Below are 23399 nucleotides of genomic sequence, written 5' to 3'. Positions count from 1 at the left end.
TTAGATTCCAGTTTCTTCATTTTCTTCAAAAGGCTGACAGTTCTGTAGAGTTGCAGCCCAAAAAACAAAAAAGCCAACAAATTTCATTTTTCACTTCTATGCCTGGTCACACAAGGAAGCAGCGAAAATGTTTAAAATTCTGCGCACTGCTTCAAATCACCAAATATGCTCTCTAAATTATACTGCAAAACAGTTTGCCATTAACAAATGCAAATCTCACTAAATTTCAAACATAATTATTCAGGAGCTGTGGGCAAATCAAATTATTTTCTTTGCCCAGTTAAAGGGCGGCACAGTGGTTAGCACTGCTGCCTCACAGCGCCAGAGACCCGGGTTTATTTCCTGCCTCAGGCGACTGACTGACTGTGTGGAGTTTGCACATTCTGTCTGTGTCTGCGCGGGTTTCCTCCCACAGTCCAAAGTTGTGCAGGTTAGGTGAATTGGCCATGCTAAATTGCCCATAGTGTTAGGTGCAGGGGTAAATGTAGGGGAATGGGTCTGGGTGGGTGCGCTTCGGCAGGTCGGTGTGGACTTGTTGGGTCGAAGGGCCTATTTCCACACTGTAAGTAATCTAATCTAAAATAACCAGGACTTCCCATAGCCAAGGTGTGATGATACAAAATAAATTGGTGCACTTGTTGAAATGCTGACATCAATTGCTTTATTTGGTAATTTTATTGTTTAAAACAAATCACCCTTCATAAGGGAATTGAATAAATACTTAAAGAAAAAAACATTGCAAGATGTAGGGAAAGAGCAATGGTATAGAACCAAATAAAAAGACCCAGTGCAAAAATGACTTCCTTTTGAACTGAACAATTTTATGATGCTCTGTACAAAAAGAACAGAGAATCATGGTTTCTTTAAAATCTTGATGTTCTGTTATTGTTAGTGATGTTTGTAACCACAATACGATACTGCAATATCAATCATATATATAAATATTTGAACTGTTTTATATAATATTTTTTTCCTATTTAAATTGTACTTATATAATCCTTGGCTCTGAAAATCAGTATTGATCAGTAAACCTAATAGAGTGGTAACACTAGGTGGCAGTGAGAGGATATCTGATAAATTGCAATGAAAAATTGATATGTATCTTCCTAAGTCTATGATGATGGTAAGTAAAGGTAAATGGACACAGATTCAAGATTTTAACTATATCACAATGTTACTATATTACAATGTTGGAAATTATACTTGATTACTTGAGGTCATTTAATTTTTAAAAGGACGAAAATAAATTCATAAGATTTTCCATTCCTTTGAAAAAAAGTATCTTAAAGGAACTGAGTTTTCTGTAAGCATTTGGTATTTAATTTGCCAAGTATTCTTAATCTTCAGATATTTTACCAAAATGAGGAATTAATTGTATGGGATGCCTGTGTCTTTAACAGACTTTTGATGTATCCATGGATCTTTGTCTTCAATTCCTCTTCATTGTTGTTGGCAAGAACTGTATTTTATTGTGTTCCAATTTCTTCCATAAATGAGCTCAGAATTTTCTGGAGGACAAGGTTATGAGCGCAGGAATCAATCTTTAAAAATGTGTTGTTTTGCAAGTTTTCAGTTTAATTCCTGTCAAAGCCCTTTGATTACAGAATGACCTGACCCAAGCTCTGACTAGTTATTCTAACCTCTTTCCAAAATTCATAAATTTTTTTCAAATATTCAAGAAAAATTGAAAAAAAAGAGATGGCAACTGGACAATAAGCCATTACTGTTTAAAGATTTAGGGTGTAGGTTTGCTCGCTGAGCTGTAGGTTTGATATCCAGACGTTTCATTACCTGGCTAGGTAACATCATCAGTGGCAACCTCCAAGTGAAGCGAAGCTGTTGTCTCCTGCTTTCTATTTATATCTTTCTCCTGGATGGGGTTCCTGGGGTTTATGGTGATGTCATTTCCCGTTCGTTTTCTGAGGGGTTGATAGATGGTATCTAGATCTATGTGTTTGTTTATGGTGTTGTGGTGGGAGTGCCAGGCCTCTAGGAATTCTCTGGCGTGTCTTTGCTTAGTCTGTCCCAGGATAGATGTGTTGTCCCAGTCAAAATGGTGTTTTTTTTTCATCCGTGTGTAGGGCTACGAGGGAGAGAGGGTTGTGTCTTTTATGGCTAGCTGGTGTTCATGTATCCTGTTGGCTAACTTTCTTCCTGTTTGTCCTATGTAGTGTTTGTGGCAGTCCTTGCAAGGAATTTTGAAGATGACGTTGGTTTTGTCCATGGGTTGTACTGGGTATTTTAAGTTTGTTAGTTTTTGTTTGAGAGTGTTGGTGGGTTTGTGTGCTACTAGGATTCGGAGGAGTCTTAGTAGTCAGGCTGTCATTTCTGAAACTTCTTTGATGTATGGTAAGTTGGTTAGGGTTTCTGGCTGTGTTTTGTCTGCTTGTCGAGGTTTGTTCTTGAGGAATTTGCGCCCTGTATTTTTTTGAGTATCCGTTCTTCTTGAAAACGTTATATGGGTGGTTCTCCTCTGTTTTCTGAAGTTCGTCTGTGCTACAGTGTGTGGTGGCTCATTGGAATAGTGTTCTGATACAGATTTGTTTGTGTGTGTTGGGATGGTTGCTGGTGTAGATAAGTATTTGGTCAGTGTTTGTCGGTTTTCTGTATACGCAGGTTTGTAGTTCTCCGTTGTCCTTTCTTTCGACTGTGACATCCAGGAATGCGGGTTTGTTGTCAGTTTCTTCCTCCTTGGTGAACATTATGCTGGTGCGGGTGTTGTTGATGATGTTAAATGTCTCTTCTATCTTGTTTTGTTTTGTGATGACAAAGGTGTCATCTACGTAGTGGACCCAGATTTTTGGTTTGATGATTGGTAGGGCTGTTTGTTCTAGCCTTTGCATTACCGCTTCTGTTATGAATCCTGATAGCAGAGATCCCATGGGTGTGCCGTTGGTTTGTTTGTAGACTATGTTGTTGAAAGTGAAGTGGGTGGTGAGGCACAAGTCCACTAGCTTCATGATGTTTTCGTTGGTAATGTGATTGATGGTGGTTGGTGTGTGTGTGATGGTCTGTTCTAAAAGTGTGGCGAATGTTTTCTTTGCCAGGTCAATGTTGATGGAGGTGAACAGTGCTGTTACGTCACTGTTTAAAGATGTTGTGCAATCTGCATTAACAGTAGTAGAATGTAGCTTTAGATCCATAATTTATAATCCAATGAGTACTTTAACTTTGACACATTGAAGTGAGAAAAATGCTATTGTTGTGCATCTCTTGGTTGTCAGCAGGGACAATTTTTATGTACTTCTCTTGGTGGAAGAAGTGATAACATGGAGATCATTTAATCTACTCATTTGCTCATTTCTTCACAAATATATACAAATGTGATTTTAAAAAAAGGCGATATCTTACAGAGGAATTGAAATGGTTTGGTCTTGACAGGGAGAAATCTGGTGTAAGAAAACCTTTTCTGAAAGGAATAGTCATTACCTGAAGAATGCATGAGAAATGGAGATAGCTTTTAATCAGACATAAAGAGCACATCAAATATTGGTGACTGACTGCTTTGCTGTATGCATTTGTGATGATTTTCTAGTATTAGGTCAACATTCTATAAGCACTTACACGTGATAAACAGCATGAATAGTTTGTGCGTACATTGCTCAAGACTGTTTCAACAACACTTGTAAATTCTACTCAGGGCCCATGATCAATACAAGCACAGAAGTAACACAAAGCAGTTAAGATTATTCATCAGAAATGTTTACACCTCGTTTTCCTAAAATGACTTAAGGAAAATAAGTTAAATTTGTTGACACCAGTATCCCCAGACTACATTGTGCCATTTCCACATAACATGAAATGAATAAAAAAGCCAAGCCATTCCTCGTCCTATCAGAGTTTGAAGGAATAAGTAAGAAACGTGGCAGTGTAACAATAAAACCTTTTGCATATTCAACTCAGTCAACAAACTGCGCTGAGCCTGTTTTGTACTCTGGAACGTATTTTATTCTCAAAACGCATGGAGTATATCTTTAAGTCTGCAGAATAAAGTGCACAAACCTGGCAATTGACACTGTTTGATGGAGGCTCAGCAGGGTTGATAATGTGTAGACTTTCCATCCTGATGGAATTAAGACAGGAGATGAATAGTTTGATCTTTTCCTAACTTTCAATATCAAAGTTACATCCAGGACATGGGTCAAAATATATGTGTAGACTTTAGCTGTTATACTTTGAAAATCTACGTTTATCAACATCACAATTGAAAACCTTGAATGTTCAGATTGTTACTAATTTCCAATGACAAAACAAAATTGAATTAAGAGTTTGAAGAATTAGGAGAAGATCCATTGGAGCAGCTGCCTCTCTGTTCAGCAGTTCAACTGTTCAAAATAAAATCAAATTAACTTTTTTGTCAAGAACAGGTACCTTGCTGAGACACCTGTTTCAATCATAATGCATAATAATATTGTTGTGAAGTTTTATACTATGGATTACATTTACTTTTAGAATCAAAGGTCATTGTTCATTAACTTTGCTTCATACTCCATTTTGTGCTTTGAATAACCCTGCATTTGGTCTACATTCATGTAACTTTATAAAGTCGGTACTTCTTTTACTGACTAAAAATATGTACAAGAGTTTTCGAGATTTGAACTCTAGTACTGCTAATATTAATTCATATTATATCTGTTAAAGTGTCAACTTTTATTAAAATTTAATATGTCTTTATCTCTGTATTGTAGACTAGATATAACTTGAAAAATTATACGTGTGTTAAATATAAATTCATTGAAATTTAAGAAATCCCTTGTTCCAAAGGTTATTTAAAGTAAACAGCACTTGTACTGCCAGTTTTCTGTTAATTGTTCATATCAGAAGTGAGATTATTGTTATAAATTCCAGGACTGGCCAGTTTATTTTTTATTGTTCTAATCTTCTGTTATCTTTAAAAGTATTAGGCATAAAACATCATCTGCAAGCTGTTAACATGACTAACTGAAGAAAAAAGAAAGTAGCTGTTTGTAAAATAGGCACAGTCCTTAGTGCATTTTGAGGGTGTATGCATGCTATACGACAAAACTGTTGTTGTGAGGTGCAGAATGCAATGTTTAAGCTTTCAAACCACTTAATGACAAAATGCAGCACAAAGTGGTATTCAATTTCCTATATTCATCTCTTGATACTTTTACAGTTACTAGATTGAACTGTGCATTGGAGAGGAATATCATGACACTTTGGAACTAATGACAAGTGGAGTGTACCTGCTTTAATGCAGGGAAGGGTAGAATCCAATTTGTGTTCAGTACAGCTCAACATCCAGAAATAGGGTACATCATCATATATTCATGGTTTTTTCAGTGATGTTTGTTGGATAATAAATATTGGCAAGGTCACTTGGAGAACTCTCCATCTCTTTAACTCATGGCGTGGGATCTTTTATCATTTAGCTGGGAAAGTGAAGGTGAGGATGTGCTGATGGTGGGCGAAGGTTGGTTAACCATCTCATTAGTGGAGCAGTGTTTCTTTAGTACTTGACCAGCGTGCTATCTCGGATTATATCTCCAGCTGTGGCTTTTGGTTTGAACCACGGCCTTCTGCCTAAGTGCTGCCACTGAACCAAGGCTAGCACTGTATTCAATTGGGGTTGAAGTTTCCGAACTTGACCCCTTGCTGAGTTGATATTCTTCAATACCCATGATGTCTGTAGGTAGCACAACCGTCCTTTGCATTGAAATAACAATATTTGTTATAACCGTTGCATTATTTTACCACATTTTAAATGTGTACTACAGTTTTCTGTGGTCAAACCACTGGTAAGCAATATAGGTCCTTGTCTTCCTCTGAAGATAATGGAGGGGCGAGTTACTTACCTACTATCCTTATTCTGTATAATTAATTAGCATCAGTGCAACTCTAGTCCTCTCTATGCGTGGTCTGTTGTTATGATTGTTGATATAACTTTTCTGTATTGTTATTGGTATGTGGCTGCGGTTTTGTTCAAGCAAACACAATCGGATGGTAGTTAACATGAGCTAAACCACAACCAAAAGAATGTAATCTTTGAGAGATTTTCAATTTTCAGCCTTCTTTGGATGTGTGTCTTAGGAAACAATCAAACCGTTAAACATATTTTCATCTGTAGTTAAGTAGTTCAAGGTGACATGTATTCTCCAGTAGTACTTTGTAAAATAAAACCTGACATTTTCTGGATATATTGATGTTTGAATGATGATGATAGCAGCAGTATTTTCAGTGTAGTTTGAAATGTAAACATATGTCTTACAACTTTATCTGAGTTAATTGTTGCATCTTTTTATGCTGCAGGTCGCGTTTCTTTCTTCACATCTGGTTCAGAAAATCTTCATTACGTGGAGAAGGTAGAGTGGGGTACAAGATATGCCATCACAGTGTCATTCAGCTGTGACCCTGCCCATGCCATTGAAGATCCTTCTCTATCATAGACTGATTGGGGCCGTGAAGGACAACGCCTAGAAATAAACTGCCAAAAACAAAAACAAGTAAATCAGTTATGCGCTCAAAAACATCGATTTTTAAGTTAGATTGAAAATCAAATATGGAGGAAGTACTACACTATTGAAAATTGGCATGGATCCATGGTCATAGAGCTTTAACTGTGTTCCTGAACTAGTTTCTATTTAAAGGTGTTTTTTTATTAATGTTATAATGCTGAGTGTCACTGTCAAATTATGTAAACACCAAATGTCTTTCTGCAATTATGATATGACAGCGAAACATGACATTTAACATTGCTGTTCAATTGATATTCATGAGTTTGTTGAAAGTGTTAACAGGCTAAGTATTATCTGGTAGTCTATTGCTGTTGGAACCACATTTTGGACTTCTGTTAAGCTATTTTAATTCTTTAATCAGAGTATCAGGTATTTGCTTTTTCAACTTAAGTGTGGTCACCTTTCAGATGTTTATTCATTAAAAATGACATCAGGTTGTCATTCCAAATCTATTGTGAAGCCTTCAGGTCAGGATCAGTTCCTGCAACAAGTGCCATATTTGACCTCTGTCAGTGTTTGTGCCAGAGTAGATTTGCTGAATGAGTCTGAGAGAATAATTAATGAGTGTTTAGTGTCTAATGTTTGGCGCTCTACTTAATTAATTCAAGTTTTCCTATGTGAAACAAACCCATGTTAAATAAATCTTTTCAAACAATCCTGTCAACAGCCTGAGCAATTATGTTCTTTATTGAAAAGTATTTAACTCTTCATTTACCACATGGTAATAAATAGGTAGTGGCCCCTTCATACTGTTCTCTTTCCCTAATTCTGTCTATACAAGACTAACATCAGAATAATCTATCCAGGCAGTTACATAGTTTCTATATTTAAGAATCACAGCAGCAGTGTAGTTGCTGTCTCTTTGAGTTTGGCATTAAATTTTTAAAAACTCATTCATGGGATGTGGACATTGCTGGCTAGGTCAACATTTATAGACAGTCCCTAGTTGCCAATGAAAAGTTGGTGGTTAGATGCCTTCTTGAGCTGATGCTTAAGGTAGAACCACAATGCTGTAAGGGAGAAAATCAAGTCAGGATGGTAAGTGGTGGGGAGGGGAATTTGCAAATGGTGGCATTCCCGTGGATCTGATGCCCTTATCCTTCGAGATGGAAGTAGTTATGGATTTGGAAGCTGCTGTCTAAGGAGCTTTGTTGAATTTCTGCAGCGCACATTGCTGTGACTGAGAGGTGGTGGTGGAAGAAGTGGATGTGAGGCCAGTCAACAGACTACTTTGTCCTGGATGGTGTCAAACTACTTGTGTGTTGTTGGAGCTGCACCCATCCAGGTAAATGAGTATTCCATCACACTCCTGACTTGTGCTTTGTAGATGGAGGATAGGCAGAAGTGATATTCATTTCAAGGAAAGGAACAATTCCACTTTGGTGCCCAAGCTTTCTACCTCCGATAACTCTGGAAGAGAATTTCTTCAATGTGACATCCAAAACATGCCTGTTGGATAAGTTAATAATCTACACTTTCATGACAAGTTCAACCCATGGAGAGTCATTTGTAATTACATGAGAGTAATGGGCTGGACTCTAGTCTACTAAGAACCAGGTAGAAGCTGACTTATTAATTTCATATCAGATATTTTAAAGCACCAGAGAAGGTTTTCATCTGAAATTTAGCAAAGTAAGAAATGCCCTCCTTAAAATCTTTAAAGATATTAATACCTTGATCGTCAACAACTCCATTGGATACACAATGACATTTGAAGAGCTTTTAACTCCTAACCTACTGGTTTCACTTGTTGCTAAAATGCCCCAGTTACCCGAAATCCACACATATTTTATGTTTTAACCAACTGAATTGATTTGGCATCCAACCTTTTTACATGTGGTTATATATTGGTACCATTTTTGAAATTTGGTACTTTTTTGCATCTGTCCTGATGAGTGCAAAATGAAATGCTTTTGATGATAGGTCTCTTTCTTTTGATGATATTCATTGAACTCTTTATTCAGAGGTTCTTTCATGCCAAACGTGAAGTATTAAACATCACTTATTCTAAATACATTTGTGTTCAATTCAACCAAATATTAAGCAGGTAAGAAAATTTCAATTTCCTAGATTGTATTTTCTTCGAAGAGAAAATTTATTCAAGAAATTAGGTTTGTTGATTCTGAATATTTAGCTTAAATTTCACTACTTTGATTTGAGTTCAAATCAAGCATCAGGTTTAAAAGATTAATTTATTTGCTTAGTTTTGTAATTATTACTTTGTGTAGTCATGCAAAGACTCCAGCAGTTAGTAAACACTTAATAGCAAGAAAATGTAGCTCCTCAGAATACTTTCTCTTTTTAGTGTAAGCTCTCAGTTATTTGTGAAAAAAAGTAAAATAAGAATTTCGAGTAGCCACCCTGTCCAGTTAAATGGAAATATATCCAGGATTGATTCCAGAATCGAGATGGGTTACCATTTAAAACTGAAAACAAACATAACAAAAGTTTTAATTGGTTGTAAGAATTTAACTTTTAACCGTTGTAAAAAGCAGATTAAGTAATTATTTATAAAAGTGAGATGTCATGGAAACCAAATGTTTTTGCAATATATGTGATAGTTTATTAAACACATACAGGAGTCTAAACTTCATTTCTTCCCACTGGCAGCATAGATAGTTGTTAGCCTGTCAAAAATGTAACTGCTTAGTAGAAACACTAAAAAATTCAGCAACATGCAAATACTTAGTGAAGTACAATTATTTGAGATGAAAATGAACCCAGTACACAAGTGTTTTAAACAAAAACACTGTGCTATTTTCAGTGTTAGTATGACTTACTCACTACCTTTAAATTGGGGCTAGCTAAAATCTCTATAGATTCTTAAAATGAAAATGATAACCAAGATCATCTTCAGAGTTTGATAAACAGCAGAGCAAGGATAAAATTATGCATTGGATAAGGTAATGAAATCTGTCTTCAAATGAAGATATATTTCAAGACTCAATAAAGATTCATAGCCAAAGCCAGCAAACAACTAACAATCAAACTACCTTCTCTACAAATGGTACAATAGATCTTTCTGATGGTTGACTAAATTACAAATGTAAGGAAGTCCTGCTGCAAATATGGGTATCTGGGTTAAAAGTAAGAAAATATAATACAAGGTAAGTCGTGATTCTACTGAGTGGCAGAGAGGGATTCACTGACTGATCTCATCTCTTATTTTGTGTATTCAGCTGTCAGTTAAATACTGGGATCATCAAACAACTTTTATGGACTGCCAATTCTCAGAATAGTCAGGGCCCAATTATTCTCAAACATCAGCCCAGGCTGGGCTGTCCTATAGTGGAACAATAATAGGAATGTTCCTAGGCTTTAAAGTCTTAGTCATTTGTTACAATACAAGTTTTCAAATACATTCTCAAATATGAAAGCAGCATGTGCGTATGCAGCAAGACCTGTGAAACATTGGCTTGGACTGATAAATAACATGTAACAATCAGGTCACACAAGTGCCAGACAAAGACAGTCTCCAAAAGGGAGAATGTAACCATGACCTGTGACCTGTGGCATTATTATCAATGAATCTCCCACTATCGATGTTCTGGGTGCTTCCGTTGACATGTCATTAAATTGAACTGAAAATGTGTTGCTGAAAAAGTGCAGCAGGTCAGGCAGCATCCAAGGAACAGGAGATTGAGGAAGAAGGGCTTATGCCCGAAACGTCGAATATTCTGGTTACAAGAGCAGATCTGAGGCTAGAAACTTTCCAAAGCCTCTTCAACATCTATAAACCACAAATCAGAAGTGTTTTGGAATGCTGTCCACTTAATTGGATGTGTGGTTCCAACAATACTTGAGAAGCTCAACACCAAGCAGACAAAGCAACTCACTTGACCAGAACCTCGCCCACATCTTCAACATTTACTCTTTTCACCACTGATGCGCATCAGTAGCAGCAGTTTGTAGCATAGTATATACAATAAATTACTTTAACAGTACCTTCACTACACGTAAAAGATCAAGTGCAGCAGATAAATGGGATTACCACTACCTGCAGGAACCCCTCAGGCTGTACTCTGACTCAGAAATATTGGAATTTATTTCCTAAGAGCACTCTGGGTGTACCTACACCAGATGACCTGATGTAGTTTCCGGAGGTAGCTCACCACTGCTTTTTCAAGGGTATTAAGGATGGGCAACATATGCTGACATTACCAGCAATGCCACATCTTTTAAAAGGATGAAGTGAAATATTGTGTTGCTCGTTTAGCTATTAACTGCAAGTTTGAATCACTTCAGTTGAAGGTCTTTATGGAGATTAAAATATGCTACCAATTTCGAGTCTTCATCCTATTGTATTTCTACCTTCAGTCTTCAATTTCCATCTATTTTTATCTTCAACTGTATTTGAAAGAATATGTTCCTGATGCTAATATACAAAACTTTGCTTTCGAGGTTTGACTTCAAGGTTATCTTTAGTTGTCCGCTTTCTAGCGGTTGACACGTTTCTACTCCTTTAACTAAAAATAACAACACTCCAGTGAGTTGTCTTACACTGAGTCTACACTTTGGAATAAATAAAGTTATGTGCATAAAGGAGAAATGGAAATTGGCAATAACCTTTCAAATGTATCACCATTTTCAATTAATTAAACCTCACCTAATACTTCATAATTTGTTAATTCTTGCTGGCTGAATGTTTCAGATTTTGAGTCGAGGAATACTTAACAAGCTTTCCATGATTAATTCCACAAACAGCCTGTCACAGGAGGAAACAAATTATGCCACTCAGACATTTGAATGTTTCATAAAAATCCACCTGACAGCAGATCCTCCATTCTCCTTCCACGCTTCTGGATTAAAGCAAATAATGCAGAAAACAACATACACGGTACTTAATGATTCATCATCTCCTCAGCTGTAATCTTGTCATTTGCTTCCTGTTATGGCAGGGAACCTGTCATTACAAAATTGATGCTAGTTTTCATAAAATGGAAAGAACATTTAAGAAATAATTAAACCCCATATTTTACACTTGAAAAGCATGAATCAGGCATAATCTATAAGTCTTTCACTGTTGAACAACATGATACAACAATTCTGTTTTAATAACTCAACCAAGGTTAATTCTGTAAAGTTTATTTTTGGGTTACATTCTATTGTAAGATAAAATACTTCAAAAGATACTGGAAATGTTTAGTTTGAAGGATTCAGGAGGAAAGTTACACGTGTTGTACAAATCTATATTGGTTTAAAAATTGCACAATAGAGTTGTTTGACTTTGCACCCAATTATTACACAGGTGCAAAGGATTAAATGGGTTTTAAATAACATAGGTGAAAGATAATTAGAATTTGGCTACACGCCATCTTCAGATTCAAATTAATCAACTCCAACTTGTGTTCCATATATTGACCTTTCGAAACTTGAAGCCAAGTGTCTGAAAGATGCATGAGTCTGGTTGGTGAGTGGAACCTGGGAATCCAAGTAAGGCAGGCATTCTTTATCGAGAGGAAATGAAGTCATTTAAATTAAAATGCAATAATATTGTTTTATTTACTGACAGACTGTTCAATCAGTCCAGAATTCAGATATTCTGCAACAATAACAACCTTTTTAAATAAATATGATCTCGTTGTGGCCATTAATTTAAAAAAAATTCTTTGAATTTTGAGTGCAATCCAAAGGGACCTGAAACAACAATTACGGAAGTGAACAGAAATCAACTTGGTTAATTGATTACTTTCATGCTGTATAAATGGTCTTATCTCCATTTTGGTGATACTTTGCCCTTTAGTTTTGATATTTACATTGATACACAGGTGAGGGATATCTATGCTGGGTCTAAATCCTGCCAACAATATAATTCAGTACTGCTCCAATTACATAGAACTCTGACCATGTCTCATTTCAACAACTGTGTTCAATTTTGAGTGTCTAATGTTACAGGATCAACCAATCTCGGAGAAAGCGAATTCACTCAGATGATATCTGCAATAGACCAACTTGACTCTAATATGAAATTGAATCATCTTGAATTATATCCTCTGAGGATGAGAATTTTAAGTGAGATTGCTTTAAGGTCATTGAATACAGCAAGTGAATGATTTTTCTCTAGTCAAAGAATCAAGAACAAACAGCCTTAGATCTAAGATTCTGATTCAAGATAGTTGGATGCGAATTCAGAAAATACCTGTTCCCGACATGACAGATTATAACAATGATAATTGTGCAAAAAGGCAAAGCAGAATTAACTGAAGTAAGGAAATAAATGAAAAATGTACATGGAGGAGGGTTTATTAAAGGTTTGGGAACAATCTGAGAACGTATGATTAAATCCTTTGATGCCATGGTTAATTAAATAGGTAGGGAAGGCTTGATGGTCCAAAAAGCTTCTATCTATAATTACATTCCAATGTTTTGCCTGCTACACAAATAGCACTTTTTGATTCCCACTATCATAGCCCCATTGAGTGCACTATAACTTGTGCCCTATTCTGGGTTATCTAGTGAAAGCTGAATAAGTTTAATTTATTCAGGAGCCTTCATAGTTGGCAGAGAAATGGGATTTTCATGTCATTGTTCTCAAGGAAGTCTGAATGAAAGTCTCAAATATGGGAGGACAATGTGCTTGTCCTCTGTAATAAATTTTGTTGAAAAGTATTATGATTTTTTTAAAATGTTGAAGCTGTCCCATTGATATTGTGCCAAATACATTCCATGGTGTGACTCAGGACCATACAGAGAAAACAGTGTCATGGTTGATTTTTGATCCCAACTCAGCAAACCAGTCTCCACCAAGAGGAAGGGGGGTGGAGAAGGAGGAGGAATAAATATCACCCTACATTTATGCCTATCTTTGCAGTAAACCAATACCAATTAGGTGTGTGTGTTGACTGGACGTTTTCCTGTATTTTCAAGGTCACTCTTGTATAATGGCTATTTTGAGTGAGGGACTAAAAGGCTGATGATGCCTTAATGAAAATGAACTGGTCACTAGCAGGGAGGAATAACCTCTAAGAAAATAGGAGAGAGAGAGAACCTGCACAGTTACTGCCTTTGCTGTTTTTGAATTCATGTGTCGCTGGACATTGGAGTCTATCTGGGAAAATTAACAAACAGTGAACTTCACAACTAATCTTGGAGGAACCGGTTTGGGGGAAGTTCACAACACAGAATCAGATAAGTTAATTGTTGTTTTAAGTCTGTCCAAGAAAAAGGCCGTATTAGTGTGTACAATGGGTTCTTTCTTGATTATATGTTTTTGGAGATAAGTCTCTTGATTAAACTTAAAATATAAGCCATCGCTATTAATTTCACCTGGTGCAACGTTTTGTAGAGGAATAAGATGGTGTTATTTTCTGGGTCTGTAGATTGTGAAGGAGCAAAAATGGCCTTTTGCAGTGATATGTACTTCTTGTCAGATGTGGGAGTTTAAAGAGAGTTTAAGGGTTACTGCGGATTATATCTGCCATAAATACTGTTGGATGCGAATCTTATTAGGTCGAGTGGATCGGCTGGAGAGACAGATAGAAGCGATGAGGAATTTGCAGCAGCAACAGTATGTGATGGATGGCAGTTATAGGAATGGGGAAAGTCTCAGATACAGTCACATAGATGGATTAACTCCAGGAAGGGTAAGAGAGGTAGGCTTATACCCATTTCAAAGAGGTATGCTGTTTTGGAAAATGTAGGGGGAGATGGATTCTCAGGGGAACGTAGCACGAACAGCCAAGTTTCTGGTATTGAGACTGGCTCTAATGCAATGAGGGGTACGTTGGCTTCCAAGAGATCAATTGTGTTAGGAGATTCTGTAGTCCGAGGTACAGACCGACGTTTCTGTGGCCAGCAGAGAAAAAGCAGAAGGGTGTGTTGTTTCTATGGTGCCAGGATCAAGGATATCTCAGAGAGGGTGCAGAATGTTCTCATGAGGGAGTGGGGCCAGCAAGAGGTCATTGTCCACATTGGAACCAACGACTTAGGAAGGGAAAAGGTTGAGATTCTGAAGGGAGATTACAGAGAATTAGGCAGAAATTTAAAAAGGAGGTCCTCAAGGGTAGTAATATCTGGACTTCTCCCAGTGCTACGACTAGTGAGGGGACAGGAATAGGAGGATAGAGCAGATGAGTGCATGGCTGAAGAGCTGGTGTATGGGAGAAGGATTCACATTTTTGGATCATTGGAATCTCTTGGGGTAGAAGTGACCTGTACAAGAAGGACGGATAGCACCTAAATTGCAAGGGGACTAACATACTGGCAGGGAGATTTGCTCGAACTGCTTGTGAGGATTTAAACTAATAAGGTGGGGGGGTGGGGGGTGGGTGGGACCCAGGAATATAATGAGGAAAGAGATCAATCTGAGACTAGTGCAGTTGAGAACAGAAGTGAATCAAACAGTTGGGGCAGGCAGGGACAAGGTAGGACGAATAAATTAAACTGCATTTATTTCAATGCAAGGAGCCTAACAGGGAAGGCAGATGAACTCAGGGCATGGTTAGGAACATGGGACGGGGATATCATAACAATTACAGAAACGTGGCTCAGGGATGGGCAGGACTGGCAGCTTAATGTTTCAGGATACAAATGCTACAGGAAAGATAGCAAGGGAGGCAAGAGAGGAGGAGTGGCATTTTTGATAAGGGATAGCATTACAACTGTACTGAGGGAGGATATTCCCGGAAATACATCCAAGGAAGTTATTTGGGTTGAACTAAGAAATAAGAAAGGGATGATCACCTTATTGGGTATTACAGACCCCCCAATAGTCAGAGAGAAATTGAGAAGCAAACTTGTAAGGAGATCTTTAGAGCATGGATTAGTACCTGGTGCTATGATGTTGTGGCCATAACAGAGACATGGGTTTCTCAGGGGTAGGAATGGTTGCTGGATATTCCATGGTTTAGAGCATTTAAAAAAAATAGGCAGAGGGGAAAAAGAGGAGCGGGTATAGCACTACTAATCAGAGAGGGTATCACAGCTACAGAAGCTTCCATTGTTGAGGAAGATCTGCCTACCGAGTCAGTATGGGTGGAAATTAGGAACAACAAAGGAGCAGTCACCTTGTTAGGGGTTTACTACAGGCCCCCCAATAGCAGCAGGGAGATTGAAGGAAGCAGAGGTCGGCAGATTTTGGAAAAGTGTGGACGTAGTAGGGTTGTTGTAATGGATGACTTTAACTTTCCCAATGTTGATTGGAACCTCCTTCGAGCAGAAGATTTGAATGGAGCTGTTTTAGTAAGGTGTGTTCAGGAGGGTTTCCTAACTCAGTACGTTGACAGGCCGACGAGGGGAGAGGCCATTCCAGACTTGGTGCTCGGAAACGAGCCGGGGCAGGTATCAGGTCTTGTGGTGTGAGAGCATTTTGGTGATAGTGACCACAACTGCCTCACTTTCTACATAGCTATGGAGAAGGAGAGGATTAGGCAAAATGGGAGGATATTTAATTCGGGAAGAGGAAACTATGATGCGATTAGACATGAGTTAGGAAGCATGGATTGGGAGCAATTGTTCCATGGTAAAGGCACTATTGACATATGGAGACTGTTTAAGGAATAGTTGTTGCAAGTGATGAATAAATATGTCCCTCTGAGACAGGCAAGAAGTGGTATGGTAAAGGAACCTTGGATGACGAGAGCGGTGGAGCTTCTCGTCAAAAGGAAAAAGGTAGCTTACATAAGGTGGAGGAAGCTAGGGTCAAGCTCAGCTCTAGAGGATTACAGGCAGGCAAGGAAGGAGCTCAAAATGGTCTGAGGAAAGCCAGGAGGGGGCACGAGAAAGGCTTGGCAGAACAGATTAGGGAGAACACAAAGGCATTTTACACTTATGTGAGGAATAAGAGAATGGTCAAAGAAAGAGTAGGGCCGATCAGGATTGCATAGGGAATTTGTGTGTGGAGTCTGAGGAGGTAGAGGAAGCCCTAAATGAGTTTTTTGCTTCTGTCTTTACGAAAGAAATGAAATTTGTAGTGAATGAAACCTTTGAAGAGCAGGTGTGCATGCTGGAATGGATGGAGATAGAGGAAGCTGATGTGCTGAAAATTTTGTCAAACGTTAAGATTGACAAGTCGCCAGGCCCGGATCAGATTTGACCTCGGCTGCTTTGGGAAACGGGAAATGTAATTGCTTCGCCACTTGCGAAGATCTTTGCATCCTCGCTCTGCACTGGAGTCGTACCTGAGGACTGGAGAGAGGCAAATGTAATTCCTCTCTTCAAGAAAGGAAATAGGGAAATCCCCGGCAATTACAGACCAGTAAGTCTCACGTCTGTCGTCTACAAGGTGTTAGAAAGGATTCTGAGGGATAGGATTTATGACCATCTGGAAGAGCATGGCTTGATTAAATGCAGTCAACACGGCTTTGTGAGGGGCAGGTCATGCCTCACAAACCTTATTGAGTTCTTTCAGGATGTGACTAGAAAGGTTGATGAGGGTCAAGCTGTGGATGTGGTGTATATGGAATTCAGCAAGGCATTTGATAAGGTTTCCCATGGTAGGCTCATTCAGAAGGTCAGGAGGAATGGGATACAGGAGAACTTAGCTGTCTGGATACAGAATTGGCTGGCCAACAGAAGACAGCGACTGGTAATAGAAGGAAAATATTCTGCCTGGAAGTCTGGAAGAGTGGTGTTCCACAGGGCTCTGTCCTTGGGCTTCTACTGTTTGTAATTTTTATTAATGACTTGGATGAGGGGATTGAAGGATGGGTCAGCAAGTTTGAAGATGACACAAAGGTTGGAGGTGTCATTGACAGTATATAGGGCTGTTGTAGACTGCAGCGGGACATTGACAGGATGAAGAGATGGGCTGAGAGGTGGCAGATGGAGTTCAACCTGGATAAATGCGAGGTGATGCATTTTGGAAGGTCGAGTTTGAAAGCTGAGTACAGGGATCAAGGATAGGATTCTTGGCAGTGGGGAGGAACAGAGGGATCTTGGTGTGCAGGTACATAGATCCCTTAAAATGGCCAGCCAAGTGGACAGGGTTGTTAAGAAAGCATATGGTGTTTTGGCTTTCATTAACAGGGGGATTGAGTTTAAGAGTCGTGAGATCTTGTTGCAGCTCTATAAAACTTTGGTTAGACCGCACTTGGAATACTGCGTCCAGTTCTGGTCGCCCTATTATAGAAAAGATGTGGATGCTTTGGAGAGGGTTCAGAGGAGGTTTACCAGGATGCTGCCTGGACTGGACTGGAGGGCTTATCTTATGAAGAGAGGTCGACTGAGCTCGGACATTTTTCATTGGAGAAAAGGAGGAGGAGAGGGGACCTAATTGAGGTATACAAGATAATGAGAGGCATAGATAGAGTTAATAGCCAGATACTATTTCCCAGGGCAGAAATGACTAACACGAGGGGTCAATAGTTTAAAGCTGGTTGGAGGAAAGAAGAGAGGGGAGGTCAGAGGGGGGTTCTTTACACAGAGAGTGTAATGTGTTGCCAGCAGCAGTTGTGGAAGCAAGGTCATTGGGGACATTTAAGAGACCGCTGGACATGCATATGGTCACAGAAATTTGAGGGTGCATACATGAGGATCAGTGGTCGGCACAACATTGTGGGCTGAAAGGCCTGTTCTGTGCTGTACTGTTCTATCTCAGCTATCTGTAAGAATAATAGGGTAGTTAAGGTAGGGGATTTTAACTTTCTAAATATTGACTGGGACTGCCATAATGTTAAAGGTTTAGATGGAGAGGAATTTCTTAAGTGCATACAAGACAATTTTCTGATTCAATGTACCTTCTAGAGAAGGTGCAATACTTGACCTACTCTTGGGAAAAAAGGTAGGGCAGGTGACTGAGGTGTCAGTGGGGTAGCACTTTGGGGCCAGCGACCATAATTCTATTTGTTTTAAAATTGTGATGGAAAAGGACAGACCAGATCTAAAAGTTGAAATTCTAAATTGGAGAAAGGCTAATTTTGACGGTATTAGGCAAGAACTTTCGAAAGCTGACTGGAGGCAGATGTTCGCAGGTAAAGGGACGACTGGAAAATGGGAAGCCTTCAGAAATGAGATAACAAGAATCCAAAGAAAATATATTCCTGTCAGGGTGAAAGGGAAGGCTGGTATGTATAGGGAATGCTGGATGACTAAAGAAATGAAGAGTTTGGTTAAGAAAAAGAAGGAAGCATATGTCAGGTATGGACAGGATAGATCAAGTGAATCCTCAGAAGAGTATAAAGGAAATAGGGGTATACTTAAGAGGGAAGTCAGGAGGGCAAAAAGGGACATGAGATAGCATTGGCAAATATAATTAAGGAGAATCCAAAGGGTTTTTACAAATATATTAAGGACAAAAGGGTAACCAGGGAGAGAATAGGGCCCCTCAAAGATCAGCAAGGCGGCCTTTGTGTGGAGCCACAGAAAATGATGGAGATACTAAATAAAAATTTTTGCATCAGTATTTACTGTGGAAAATGATATGGAAATTTTAGAATACAGGGAAATAGATGTAACATCTTGAAAAATATTACATATTACAGAGGAGGAAGTGCTGGATGTCTTGAAATGGTTAAAGGTGGGTAAATCCCCAGGACCTGATCAGGTGCACCCGAGAACTCTGTGCGAAGCTAGAGAAGTGATTGCTGGACCTCTTGCTGAGGTATTTGTATCATCGATAGTCATAGGTGAGGTGCTGGAAGACTGGAGGTTGGCCACTGTTTAAGAAGTGCAGTAAAGACAAGCCAGGGAACTATACACCTCAGTGGTGGGCAAGTTGTTGGAGGGAATCCTGAGGACAGGATGTACATGTATTTGGAAAGGCAAGGACTGATTTGGGATAGTCAACAAGGCTTTGTGCTTGGGAAATCATGTTTCACAAATTTGATTGAGATTTTTGAAGAAGTTACAAAGAAGATTGATGTGGGCAGAGCAGTAGATGTGATGTATATGGACTTCAGTAAGGCATTCGATAAGGTTCCCCATGGGAGAAGGTTAGATCTCATGGAATACAGGGAGAACTAGCCATTTGGATACAGAACTGGCTCAAAGGTAGAAGACACAGGGTAGTGGTGGTGGAGGGTTGTTTTTCAGACTGGAGGCCTGTGACCAGTGGAGTGCCACAAAGATCGGTGCTGGGTCCTCTACTTTTTGTCATTTTGTCATAAATGATTTGGATGCGACCATATGAGGTACAGTTAGTAAGTTTGCAGATGATACCAAATTTGGAGGTGTTGTGGACAGCGAAGAGGTTACCTCTGATTACAACAGGATCTGGACCAGATGGGCCAATGGGCTGAGAAGTGGCTGATGGAGTTTAATTCAGATAAATGCGAGGTGCTGCATTTTGGGAAAGCAGATCTTCGCAGGACTTATACACTTAATGGTAAGATCCTAGGGAGTGTTGCTGAACAAAGAGACCTTAGAGTGCAGGTTCATAGCTCCTTAAAATTGGAGTCGCAGGTAGATAGGATAGTGAAGAAGGCGTTTGGTATGCTTTCCTTTATTGGTCAAAGTATTGAGTACAGGAGTTGGGAGGTCATATTGCGGCTGTACAGGACATTGGTTAGGCCACTGTTGGAATATTGCGTGCAATTCTGGTTTCTTTCCTATCGGAAAGATGTTGTGAAACTTGAAAGGGTTCAGAAAAGATTTACAAGAATGTTGGCAGGGTTGGAGGATTTGAGCTACAGGGAGAGGCTAAACAGGCTAGGGCTGTTTTCCCTGGAGCATCAGAGGCTGAGGGGTGACCTTACAGAGGTTTACAAAATAATGAGAGGCATGGATAGGATAAATAAACAAAATCTTTTCCCTGGGATCGGGGAGTCCAGAACTAGACGGCATAGGTTTAGGGTGAGAGGGGAAAGATTTTTCACGCAGAGGGTGGTACATGTATGGAATGAACTGCCAGAGGATATGGTGGAGGCTGGTACAATTGCAACATTTAAGAGGCATTTGGATGGGTATATGAATAGGAAGGGTTTGGAGGGATATGGGCCGGGTGCTGGCAGGTTGGGACAAGATTGAGTTGCAATATCTGGTCGGCATGGACAGGTTGGACCAAAGGGTTTGTTTCCATGCTGTACACCTCCAAGACTCTATGACTCTATGACTCTAAATGCTACTTCCAGAGCAATTCTCAGCTGTTTCTCCTAGCTTTGCTCTCCATGGGGTTGGTGTATGGATGGTGGCTGGCAGGGTGTGATGCAAGTGGTGGTCATGGGTCCAATTTGGCGTCAAGAGGAGAAAGAGGTATCGAGAAATAACGTATATTGTAAACAATGGAACAATACAGCCATAAAAAAAATGAAGAAATAAAACAGCCTCTTAGGAACTGATGGAAGAAAATACAGATTTCCTCAAAGCCAAAAGCTGATAAAATTCACAAATGAAGTAGTCATTTCAGAATCTGTATATTAAAGGAAAAAGATAATTATAGGAGATATTCTTTCAATGCAAAGTATTATATCTCCTCTTCTGACTTTTCAGTGCGTATATTCTGCCCTGTGGACAAAACTTTGCATTTGATTTCATATCTTTCTCCTGTCATTTCAAGTCACCCTCATGCAGCAAGTTGGCCTATTAGCAATGGGAGTGCCAGAAAGCAGCTGTGAATTGCAAACTCTGAGATTCCCCTGGGAGCAGCAAATCTAAAGCTTTAGGCAGTGTGCGCACTTCGGTACTTCAGATTAACTAATTGAATAGTAATGTCTTGTATAATAAAATAAAAAATATAAAAGCTTTCTGAATAAACAAATGCATCATATTTCCACATTAATATTTCTAAATTTGAACGTAAAGATAGTGGTTGTGAGTTCTCAAATTTAATGACAAGACATGATCTGTCAAAAAAAAATGGCATGTAAACATCAATTCAAAATGAAACTGTTTGGTTTTCATTCACTCGTGGGACATGGCCATCACTGGATTGGCCAGCATTTATTACCTGACCCTAACTGCTCTTGAGAAGGATGTGCTGAGCTGCCTGCTTGAATCGCTGCAGCCCATATGCTCGAGTTAGACTCACCATGCCCTTAGAGAGGGAACTCCAGGATTTTGACCTGGTGACACTGAAGGAATAGCGATGAATTTCCAAGTGAGGACAGTGTGTAGCTTGGACGGGAACTTGTACATGGTGGTGTTCCCATGTATCTGCTATCCTTGTCCTTGTAGATGGAAGTGGTTCTGGGTTTAGGGAAGTACTGTTTAAGGCCCTTTGGCAATATTAAACTAACTGGCCTGTAGTTTCCTCCTTTCTAACACCCTGGTCAACATAAAGGGCTCAAATACATAATCTCATTTTACGTGTTAAAATTATTGACATTTTATAGATTCAGTGGAGTATTTTATGTATCTGGTTTTACATGTTATACATTTTATCTTACGTCCTTGCAGTCATGGTGGGAAATTGCATTCTTAAGAGGTTGTTTAATGGTATTGTGTTTACTGTTTTGTTCATTAAAACAAACTGAGATGTTTCAGGAGAGTGAAGTTATATGGTCTTTTTAATATTGAGATGGTTTTAATATTAGCATGGTTTTCAACTATTAAATTTAATGTTTAGAACTCTGTTTATTTGTATTTCAGTAACTCACTTCAACTTTTTAGTAATCCTCTTGATATAAAACTTTAAAATGATTAACTCATCATTCATCACTCTATTCTGATTGTAAAGTGTCAAGTTTGAATTTAGACACATTAAACAATGTTTGTTAGTTGGAAATGGCAGATAGCTGTAACATTTTTTATAAAGTAAATTATATAAAAGTTGCATGTTATATCAAAGTTGTCACTCGTCATTTTGTGTATTAACTATAAGTGTGAAATTTTCAGTTCCACCTATGTTAAGATTTGCCATTATTGATTACTTTCCCTCTTAAAAAGACATGATTTATTTGGAGAGGTTTCAGTGAAGAGAACTATGAGTTTTCAGCTGTCAAAACCTCTGCAAAGCTGATCTTCTTTTCATTGTAGATAATGCTAAAGGAGCCTTTTTAAAAAAAAAATGAATGGGTACTGCAAATTTCTATTATAATGTGGCAAACCTTTATCATTATAAAACTAAAAGGCATGAAAGTCCTTGAATCAGGTTTGAGATTAGAAACCATGATGTGGACGTAGGATCTTCTTCACTTTGAGCCGGCAGTTAGTGGTGTCGATGGTCGCCGTTTGGAGCTGAGATGTCACCTTTTCTTATAAAACCTTCAGTTATCTCGAGAAGGTGACCTAAAAGAAGTTCTGAGACTTGCATATTCCTGAACTGAAACTTGCAAATCATTCTAAAAGATAAAAGACTTAGCAACAATTCAGGCTTGTTCAATATATTATTTCAGTTGCATGACACTGTAATCTTTTGCTAAAAATTCTGTTATCTCATGGTTTTAATCTCCACAACCACCTGACAAAGGAGCAGTGCTCTAAAAGCTAGTGCTTCCAAATAAACCTGTTGGATTATAACCTGGTTTTTTTAGACTTACAGTGTGGAAACAGGCCCTTCGGCCCAACAAGTCCACACCGACCCGCCGAAGCGAAACCCACCCATACCCCTACATTTACCCCTTACCTAACACTACGGGCAATTTAGCATGGCCAATTCACCTGACCCGCACATCTTTGGACTGTGGGAGGAAACCGGAGCACCCGGAGGAAACCCACGCAGACACGGGGAGAACGTGCAAACTCCACACAGTCAGTCACCTGAGTCGGGAATTGAACCCGGGTCTCAGGTGCTGTGAGGCAGCAGTGCTAACCACTGTGCCACCGTGCCGCCCACAAATATGGTGTTTTATGATTTTGAACTTTGAGATTGGAAAGACATTTCTGTTTCATGGATTCATTAAGTAAGTTCTCAGATAAAACAATGAATTGCTGTCCTCTGGGTGAATTCTTCACAACTGGTTAGGATTTGATCTGAAGGGTGATTTTCAGTGGTTCTCCTATTCAAATGGTGATGACTTCTCAGAAATACATAAGTATTCTTGACACATTTAGCCCTGGACTTTCACTGAGTTGTTGAGACTCTGCTTTATATCCAGAATGTTCCCCAGA

The 23399-nt window shown here is 38.9% G+C and overlaps 1 protein-coding gene across 1 annotated transcript in view; it reads left to right on the top strand.

Annotated features, from left to right (window-relative positions):
* The window catches only part of uts2r2 (urotensin-2 receptor 2), a 142040-nt gene extending 134909 nt beyond the window's left edge, over nucleotides 1-7131 (top strand). The window contains exon 9 of the mRNA XM_060844201.1: nucleotides 6271-7131. Within this exon, the coding sequence (XP_060700184.1) occupies nucleotides 6271-6407 (137 nt within the window). The 3' untranslated portion in view covers nucleotides 6408-7131. The remainder of the gene's footprint in view (nucleotides 1-6270) is intronic.
* Nucleotides 7132-23399: the final 16268 nt, after the last annotated feature.

Source organism: Hemiscyllium ocellatum, chromosome 25 (genome assembly GCF_020745735.1).
Source record: "Hemiscyllium ocellatum isolate sHemOce1 chromosome 25, sHemOce1.pat.X.cur, whole genome shotgun sequence".
In the NCBI taxonomy this organism is placed as follows: Eukaryota; Metazoa; Chordata; class Chondrichthyes; order Orectolobiformes; family Hemiscylliidae; genus Hemiscyllium; species Hemiscyllium ocellatum.
This window is presented reverse-complemented; position numbering and strand designations above follow the sequence as displayed.